The sequence below is a fragment of the Gavialis gangeticus genome, unplaced genomic scaffold (assembly GCF_001723915.1).
Source record: "Gavialis gangeticus isolate Ggan-Ray unplaced genomic scaffold, GavGan_comp1, whole genome shotgun sequence".
NCBI lineage: Eukaryota > Metazoa > Chordata > Crocodylia > Gavialidae > Gavialis > Gavialis gangeticus.
In genome coordinates this window covers 50794230-50804090 of record NW_017728997.1, presented here as the reverse complement: position 1 = coordinate 50804090, position 9861 = coordinate 50794230, and the positions used below count along the sequence as shown (strand labels likewise).

General features: G+C 50.4%; 1 protein-coding gene across 4 annotated transcripts in view; it reads right to left on the bottom strand.

The window, feature by feature from the left end:
* CACNA2D2 (calcium voltage-gated channel auxiliary subunit alpha2delta 2) overlaps positions 1–9861 on the bottom strand; it is a 900071-nt gene that overhangs the window by 202564 nt on the left and 687646 nt on the right. For 2 of the 4 annotated variants that reach the window (XM_019505183.1, XM_019505184.1), the window contains exon 7: positions 3688–3852. The exons of the other annotated variants lie outside the window; for them this stretch is intronic. In XM_019505183.1, coding sequence (XP_019360728.1) covers positions 3688–3852 — 165 coding nt within the window. The remainder of the gene's footprint in view (positions 1–3687; positions 3853–9861) is intronic. 4 annotated transcript variants of the gene reach the window in all.

Sequence of the window (9861 nt, the reverse complement as noted above, 5' to 3'; positions counted from 1 at the left end):
GCGAGCGGCAGGAGCCAGTGGGTGGCAGAGCCACAGCAGGACCTGGTAGGTGGCAGAGCCCCAGTGGGCAGTGGGGCCACGGCAAGCCCCTGCAGGCAGCACAGCAGGCCCTGACAGACAGCAGAGCTGCAGCTGAGCCCGTGGGCAGTGGGGAGGTGGTGGGCCCCAGGAGGTGGCACAGCCACAGGAAGAGGGGGGCCCCAGTGGGCAGCATAGTTGCGGGGGGCTCCGGCAGATGGTGGAGCCACGGTGAGTGGCAGGGTTGCGGCAGGCGGTGGAGTCACAGCGGGGCTGCAGCAGGCGGTGGGCCCCAGTGGGGGCTGTGGGGAGCACTGCAGGAAGTGGGGGGCTGCAGGGAGCAGCGGGCAAGCCTGCAGGAGGGAATGCGGGGAAAGGTGGTGGCAGGTGGAAACATGGAGCCTGTGCAAGTGCCCTGGGACTGGCAGAGACCCAGGGGGGGGTTGCAGAAACACAGAGCCTGGGCATGGGGTCTGCCTGGCTGTATCATGTGAGGCTCACATGCAGTGTGTTACAGCTGCACGCTATGGAGCTGGCAGCCCAGCCCCAGCTCTCAGCACACACCCAGCCACCATACTCACACCTCACCGCACGCACACACACACTGAAACTCACACATTCTTCCCAACCACACCGCCACTTCCACCCCTTGCTGCCCACACAAAACGCACAGTAGGACTGTATTTTAAGCTATTATGCAGCCACCTCTAAATACACTTTTTGTAAACACATAAATCAGTAGAAAAATATTTTTAAATAAAATTAAAATAGGTTATAGTAGATGTTTTGTGTGTGGGTGGGTGTATACACACATATATATATATACACACACACCTTTTTCAAGGTTTCCAAATCACAGCACCCTTCCTCTGAAAAGCAGTACTTCCAGGGCAAGGGGAGGGACTTGCAATGGCAAAAGTCGGGGCTAGGAGGTCGGACTTCCGGTCCCAATATGGCAACCAGGGACAGGGCAACTGTCAAGGGGCGGGGCTACTCACGTGGCCCTAGACAGCTTCCCAAAACTTGGTAAGTGGCCCTCCGCCCAAAATAACTGCCCGCCCTGCCATAGATGGTGTGTTGTCCTCCCCACCCAAGCAGCTGGGGGCACTTCCAGAAGTGCAGAGGGGACAGGCATGCTGAATTCTCCTGCTTCACTTACCAGAAATAGCTCAGAGAGGAGGAGTGACTTGTCCTAGGCCACATGCTGAAGCAGCGGCAGAGCCCGGAAAAGAGCCTAGCAGGCCTGAGCCCTGGCCTGGGGCCCCCTACACATACCTGCCTTCATTTCCATTTCTGTCCAGTCCATTTCTCCTTCCCACTCTCCTTTTGCAGCTCCCTTATTCACCCTGTAGAAGGACCTTTCCCTTTTTGTCCCCACCCCCTCCCCACTTCCTTTATTTCATTTGGATGAAATCCCAAACCGCAGCCCCAGCTGAACAATTGCCTCAGGCCACTGAGCTCCCAATGGCCCTCCTAGCCCTGGCTCCTTGTGGCCCTCTATCAGCAGTAGCATTACATGTCAACCCACACATGCATTTCAGAGCTTGGGGATGTGCATCTCTATTCACAGACAAGCATGCTCTCCATATCCACAGAACTGGGAAGGGCTCTCACCCTCTCTGGGACTTGAAATATATATATATTGCATGCCTCCCAGCACCCTCCCAAAATCAATGAAGACACAAAGAAGCAACTCAACACCACCCAGTGCCTGAAGCAATGTCTCTAGTGTGGTGGAGTGGTGATGTTTGAGAGCAGACAGACAATGCTAACAGTGCCTGCCAGCCTGTCTGGGGGCTGAATGAGGCTTCCAACAAGAATGTAGAAGCTGCATATAATGAATGATGTTGTCTAAACGTGAGCATGGTGGCAGGTGGGAAATGGCAAAAAAGAAACAGGAAACTGATTTCTTCTCCTTTATACAAAAGATGTGTAACATTTCCTGTCCCACAATCTGTCCTGTGCTGGCTACAAGCTCAGCCACAGCAGCTTTGCAGAAGACAGTTGAAAAGCTGCAATGCACAGCAAACCGTTTGCACTGTGGTCACTTTGAATATCCTTCCTGAAAGATGAGCTGTAACTGACCTAACACTAAACCAAAGGCAAAAAAATTCCACAAACTGGCCACTTAGGGCATTTATACACTTACCTTCTTGTTCCACGATGCGCTTGAGATCCGGCGGGTTGGAGCAGACTCAATTAATAGAGTCTGCTCCGCACATGAGCTGATGTGCACTGAGCCCCATGCAGTTGTATAAGCAGCAAAATGCACATCAGTGCACAGAAAATGGCAGCAGTGCACTTTTGAACTAAAACACCTTTGAGGTGTTTTAGTTCAAAAGCACGCCGCCACCATTTTCTCAGTGCTGATGCGCATTTTGCCGCATATACAACCGTATGCGCTGCAGCGCCAGGTGCTTTTAAAAGCACCCGGTGCTGCAGCGCAAGCACGTGTACAAATGCTTTTAGCTTCCAACCCTGCTGTTTCCTACTGCTGCAAGGGCATCAAAACCAGTGTGGAAGAACAACTCTTCCTTGCTCTGGTAAGTGCATGGGCAGGAAGACCAGGCTCCCTCCTCTCCTCCTCTCTCCTCTGCAACCCACCCTGTGCCGGAGTGGAGGGCAGGGAACTGGGCAAGCCTGTCCTATGAGGGCTCAGGGGCAAAAGCAGCAGGTGCTTTTTCGGTTTCCACATTTTGGCCAGTTTTGAATGTGATTTCTCTGCCCCTGCTTTGCTGGCCCCTCCTGCAGTGCTGTTCCTACATCCCAGTAGGGCTATTGGGAAACTGTCTAATGAGGGCGTTATACATGCTTGGAAGCACTGAGCAAGCCAGCAAGGCCACTCCCCCAGGGCCCACTCCGCTCTGTTAAAGCACCAGCCCTCTGGCCATAGGACTATTTTTGGCTTCTCTGCATTCTCAATGACCTTATCTGAGGGAGTTTAATCTTCCTTCAGCAGCAACTGTGGCACTTGAGTATAAATGTCAAGGGCTATCTGGGAGATGGTGAACCCATAAAAACTTGCTCCAGGCAGACCCTCCTCAAAGGGGCTGCACCTGGAGCCCGTTCTAGAGGCATTGCAGTCCAGATCCAGTCCTTGCCCTGCCAGGGCTGCACTCAAGAGTCCAGCTCTTTTCTCAGAGGCTGTTCCCAAAATCCATGCTAAGATTGCACTGAAATCCAGGTTTGGCTTTTCTCATGAGTCCAATATTCTGTAACAGTCAACATTTTTTCCACTGCAAAATAGGACACCCGCTGGCTGCCTAGCACTCATGAGAGTTATAGATGACATCTGTAAGCTTTCTTCTGATTTACTTAAGTTTGGCCAGGTTATTTTACCTTGCTCATCATTATGGTCAAAAGTCCAGCAGTCTAAAGCATGCCAGGCTTTGTAGCTAATGTGGCTAGCTTCACCTTGGACCATTTTTGACTGTATTGAATGACCAGGCACCTATTTATGGCTGAGGCAACTGAGAGCAGCCACTCAGAGCAAGCTCAGAGCAAGGCTCAGACTCACGGTTCTGGCATTGCCTCAATTAGCCCTAGCCATATGGGCTGCTCTTCCCCCTGAAGCCCTCACTGAGAACTGTTGGTATTGCATGTCCTGTTGCTCACCCACAGCCCTGAGATGTGTCCCAGGTTCTCTTGAAGAGTTCTTCTGTGGATTACTTGTCTCTCCTGGGTTTGTATTTGCTTGCAGACAGCAGAGAGCAGAAGGGGGATGCCAAGGGGGCAGGGAGGCAGGGACAGGGAATTCTGGGGTTGTTGCTGGTGGACTCGTGCAAGTGATGTGCAGAGCAGAGGCACGTTCCAAACACTGCACAGAGCGATAGGCTGGAAGGCAAGTGGGGGGACAGTCAGTCTCTTATCTGTAAGTCCAGCAGGGCTGTCAGGGTTGGGCTATATCGGGGCAGGCAAAATCCAGCCCACAGGCCCACAGTAGATCAGGCCCACAGTAGGTAACATTTCCTTGCAGCTTGCGTGTCCTGTGGGCAGGGGAGTGCAGGCAGCGGATCACGGCTCTGCCCTGGCTCTGGACCATGATGTCACCACGGCAGGATCTTGGCCCTGGCCCCAGAGCAGCTCCCTGCCCAGCCACACAACCTGCCAGCACTGCTGGAGCTGGTCTCCATGGAAACTGTGGCCCCACACTGTTAGGGCCTTGCCACTGCTGGGGTCTCCGTGGAAACCGACCACAGTGACGTGGACAGGGGCTGCTGGGAAATGGAATCCAGCCACCAGCCGGATCTGCCATTTTGCCCACCTTGGGGCTAGACACTCACAAGGCAGTTGAGCTCAGGGTTTTACAGTATAGGCAGTTGAAGGGCAAATCAAGATCAGTCCTAACTATCAGTGTAGTCACAATGGAAGTGATTCAGCTCCAGCAGGGTGGGAGGGCACGGAGGTACTCTACTAGGTAGCAAGCTATCACCAAAGACCAGTACTGCCTGCATTAGCTGGGGCCTAGTTTAGAAAATAACATGGGCTGTGTTGTCTCAGATGCTACAGGCTCCAGGCTGACAGTAACCATGTCTGTGAGATGCTGGCCTGGCAGGCCGTGGGTGTAACAAAATAAACACAAAACAGTCCCCAGTGAGGAGCACAGGAGGAACAAAGGCGCTCCAGTGGCAGGCGCTCAGCTGTCACTTCCAAATGTCAGTGCTGTCAAGAGGATGGATTAGTGAGGTCGGATGGCCAGTGCTCCGCATGAGGCCTTAATGCAGCTGGCCGCTCTGGAGTAGCTGCTGGCAAGGTGCTGCTGGAGATGTTCTGAGGCATGGCGAGCAGGTGGAGGTTGGAGAGCCTGCAGGCTTTGCAGCAGTGACAGAAATCACTCAGGGGAAAGTTTGCTGTGGTAACCATTAGTCCCTCTGTTTTGCTGTGGTAGCCATTAGTCCCTCTCTCCTCTCTGGCCCCAATACAGGACAGTTGCCTGGAGAGTTTCCACCAGTGGTGTAGATTCTCCTAGGAGAGGGGGTGGCAACATTTTTGGCAGGCATGCCACAAGGTAAGCCCTGCTCCCTCTCTGTGTGCCACTCTGATCTCCTTTTATTGCCTGGTCTGTTGCTCTGCTTTCTGCTCCCTGTGCTCCCTATCTGCAGTTGTGGTCCCTGCTCTCTCTCCAATCTGCCATGGGCCACACACAGAGGTTGCCCATACCATGTGTGGCATGACCAACAGGTTTGCCACCCCTAGTCTAGGATAAAGTTGCTGCCAAAACAGACAAAACCAGTGGTCTGTCCAGGCTGGTGACCTGTCTCTATGGGTGGTCATGGCCAGATGCCTCACAGGTAGGTATGACACCCCTATACTTCAGTACCAGTCTCCAGTTTGACTAGTGGGCACAGTGTACTGGGCAGTTCTGCACCCTGAGTGATGGTGATGCATGTACAATAGCTTGGCTGAGAGAGGTGGCAGCTGCTATTTTTGCACAGCCCCCGCACCAGCACCCAGGGCTAGGGCCCTGGTCACTCCCCACCCCCTTAGTTACACAACTGCCTGTGACCTCTGTCTTGTATTTCCTAAAGCCTCCCAGGTTTCCCCATCCCTTATGCTGAGTGTTTCCTTTGCTGGACCACAACACCTCCTCTGACTTCAGCTGTAAGCAGTCCCAGACATTCCCATACAGGATAATAACAACTGAGTGCAGCTGAATGGTGGCAGCTGTGGTTAAAACTGCACATGGCAGGGTGGCCCCATGACATAGCTAGCTGTACACTGGGTGTCAGACCTCAGTTGTTTGCTCAGACATGCCTCTGACTGGAGCAAGTACTTTCTCCTCTCTGTGCCTCTGTTTCCCCTTTTACTTTTGTCTTATCTGTTTATTGCTGAAATCCTTCCTATAGCATCTCCCCTCTAAGCAACTTATCCTATCTGTCCTGCTCTCAAAGCCCCAAGGCACATCAGAACCAACTCGCTCTGCTGCAATCATTACTTGTCTGGGGAGCCATAAGCGGGGACAACAGGAAAAAAGGACTGTCCACACCGCCCCTGATATCTGCACTTATATTCAACACTTATAATGTAGTAGCACCAATTAGGACAAGGCACCATCATGCTAGGTACTATATAAAACATGCCAATTGCATCTCAACTGTAGGCAGAGTGAAAAGTAGTATCGAAACATGCAACACCCATAACCAAGGTTGTAAAAAAACATGGTCTGAGCACTTAAGGACTCAACTCTGATGTGCCCTTAAGATAAAATACTGGTACGGAAGTTTCTAGCTATTTTTAATGCAGAAAGGAAAAAGAAAAAAGTCAGCAAGAGAGCCTACATTTTGCAGGTCTCTTAAGCTTTCTGGGTTGGCAAAATATCTGCAGACAGATTAGGCAAATTCTAGAATTCACAGTATCTGGAGACCCCCTTGGCATGCAACCATCCTTCACCCAGACCACCAGAAACCAGGTGCCCTGGATTGAGATTCTGGTCAGTGTTAAAATTTTTCCACCAATTTCACACCTGGTTACTTCTAGTTAAACTACTTTTCATTACTAAATTTCTGCCAATATTGTCCCAATTAGGCAGTGGTCATAATTGTTCAGGGTCATTGGCTAAATCCAGTTCCTGGGGCATGCCCTAGTAACACAGATATTCCAGTGACTCATGGGCAAACCTTTGCTTTTGCAGAATTCACTGTGCCCTCCTCCCCCAACCATGCCAACAGGGAGTCAGCATATCAAGATCTCTGACAATAATGCAGTGCACAGAACCTTGAGGATGAGTGTTTGAGACAGTTCTACTTCTACTGGAACAAATGGCTCCAGGGATCGCAAATATTTAACCCACCATGCCACCCACACCACTGTAGCCCAGCTGCCAACCTCTTCTGCTCCTCTGAGTACCTACTCTCTCATTTTCTTTTTAAATCAAAATTTTCTCTAGAAAAGTGGCTGTTTTTAGATGCTCTCCCACTCCTATCGCTGCTAATCTCTCCTATGCTTTTCCCCACCCAAGCCACTTTTGGTAGGAGGCATTAAGCTGAGGGCAGAAGGGAAGTTAACACAGTGAAGCAAGAAATTTATGGAACCTACAGAAACCATAACTCTGCATTGCTCCAAGATCCAGTGTTAGATCAAACATCATAAATTACTGTATGAAGACACGTCTGTCTGAGAAAAGAAAAGATCCCTTTGTGCTCATAGTGCTGCTATGCCATGGGGGTTATTAACCCATCCACAAAAAGGGGTAATGATATTTGCCTAACCTCCATAGGGGGCGGGAGAAGGCTTCAAGAAACAGGAGCAATGAGGTGCACAGTATTACTGAAGCTGCTTAGGAGAAGTGAGGGGAATCAAGGTCCAAGGAACAAACAACTTGCCTGGCTGGTACAGAGCTGAGGTCTGTCTAGGGCAGTGCCTGGTCTCCAGCAGCAGCTAGCAGCAGGCACTATAGCAGAATGTATAAGAACACTGTGTAGTAACTGCTACGATCTGCTCCTACATTACGCCTCATCAGGTGCACCTACACAAGAAGTTTATTGAGGAGCTAACTAATTAGCTCCACCATAAAGTCTCAGCGTCTACATGCGCATCCCTATTAGGCTGCACGAGATTAACTCTGCCATAGGTTAGTACTTGTAAACACAAGTACTATCCTAGGGTGGCATTCTTTAGTGCACAACAACGTATGTGTAGATGCTGATGGGGCTAGCTGGGGCATGAGGGTGTTGCAGTACAGGGGCTAACTGATGGCTAGCCCTGCACTGTAGCACCCTTGTGTCCCAGCCAGCCCCTCCGCAGCATGTTGAGCTGAGCTGGAACAGCCCCCCCAGCCTGGCAGACTGACACCCAGAACCCCCTTCCAGATGGGACTGCTCCAACCCAGCTGTGGTCAATGTGCTGTGGTCTCAGGTGCATGTGTAAATGTGGCATCCAGGAGGAATATATTATATGTGCCAGAGTTCACTGCATCACATTAATTACGTATTTAGATGTGCCCATCCTGTTTTAAACCCTAAAGTCAAAGGGCTCCATGTCCCTGCCTGTATTTGCTATCACTTGTGATAATAACTCTGCAGAGGAATATCCAAACCCTTTTGCAACCTGAGATTTTGGCCTCAGTGATTTGCAGGGGCAAGGAGTTCCCCAGTTTAACTGTGTGTTCTGTGAAAACCATTTCCGTTTCTTACTGCTAAATTTCCCTGAGGAATTCTGAGCCTTTTGACTCCTAGCACTGTCCTGTTGCTGTCTGGTGGGATTCAGCAGGGAAAAGAGCAGCCGTCCCTGTCTTTCATTAATGCATTTGTAAAGTGGCTCTTGTGTGTCTGCAGTAATTTAGGGAACTAAGCAGTTGAGAATGTAGCTGAGCTGCCATGCAGATATGTGCAATTGAAACCTTAGCTAAACTCTTTATGTGCTTAGCAAGAAAATGCCATGCAAAATGTACCATGCATGCATAAGCCCTGATTTTCAATGGAGCAACTCAAAACTAATTTTCACTGGAATATTTTAATGTACTTCCGACTGAGGGCTATTTCCTACCAAATTTCAGCTTCCTGGCCTTGTTGGTGCTATTAAAAAAGAGAGACTCCAAGGGTATTTTAGCTTTAGAACAGTGAATATATGGATTTTTCCACCTTCCCACAAACTGGTTTTGTTTAAAATTGAAATGAATACAAAATCACCTTTAGGCAGAGCCCACTCTTAGAAATTTTCAACTTGAAAGGAGAGAAAAAATTCTCATAAAGGTTAAAGTCACCCTAAGCAGAAGCTTAGAATAGAAACCGTCCTGCAGCCTTAACTTCCAATGGTCATCCGGATTCCCTCTAGCATGTCAGCACTTTCTTTCAGGTAACATTGTGACTGCTAAAACAGGCTTCAACATGACACTGACCCTGATGACTTAGGTACGTGCATCATTGTACTTGGGCTCTGAGTTTTTCATCCAAAACAACAGCCACTGCCCAATCTATAGTGAGGCTGCTTGGAACTTAAATGGTCCATGTGTACTTCCCCACCCTGCCCTCCGTAATGGCTGATTCACACTGAAGAGGCAGGGTGGATCTGGCAAAACTACCTTAGTTGTGTGGGACTAAACAGTAGCTAAATTTCAACTGTAATGGCAGGGCAGCTCCCATTCCCTTAGGATATCCTGCAGTGGGGGCAGGGACCAAGTAAGAAGGCTGAGGAGGAAAAGGACAGGGACCACGATGAGCCTGACCTTACCAGCTGAAGGGAGCCAAGGGGACTTCTCTATGTGCAGAGGTCAGAGAAGCTCCAGCCAGGCAGCACTCACTAGCCCACACATGAGACTCTCCAGTGGAGACTGCGTCTGGTAACAGGGAGCCAAGGGCCCTGGTGCTTTAGGAGAATGGAGCAGGCTAAGCTAGCTGTGTGGGGCTGTGGCAAAGGAGCACAAGCTGGCACCTATAAAAGGGAAACTCCTGCATGTAGCTGGGGAGTCACATGATAGGAAGGGAGCAGGGTATTGAGGCATACAACGCCAAGGCCTGAGCCAGAAGAGGCAGTCTGGCTTTGGTGCTGGAGGGAGAAGAGCTCCTAGGGAAGAGACTGAAGAAAACAGGACCACAGACACCTAAGCTACCCATGAGAGCAAGAGCAAAACAGCTAAGGGGGAAATACAGCTTGTGGTGGGGTATTGATCCAGAGTGAGGAAGAACTTTTAGTGAAGCAGTTTGCTTATATTTGTTATGCTTACATTTCAGACCAGAGGACCACGTTGGGGCATCGACACCTACACACTCAAATGGGTCACTAACTGGCTGGAGGGCCGCACCCGGAGAGTGGTGGTGGATGGGTCCTATTCGACCTGGAGAGATGTGGGCAGTGGGGTCCTGCAGGGCTCGGTCCTTGGGCCCACACTGTTCAACATCTTCTTCA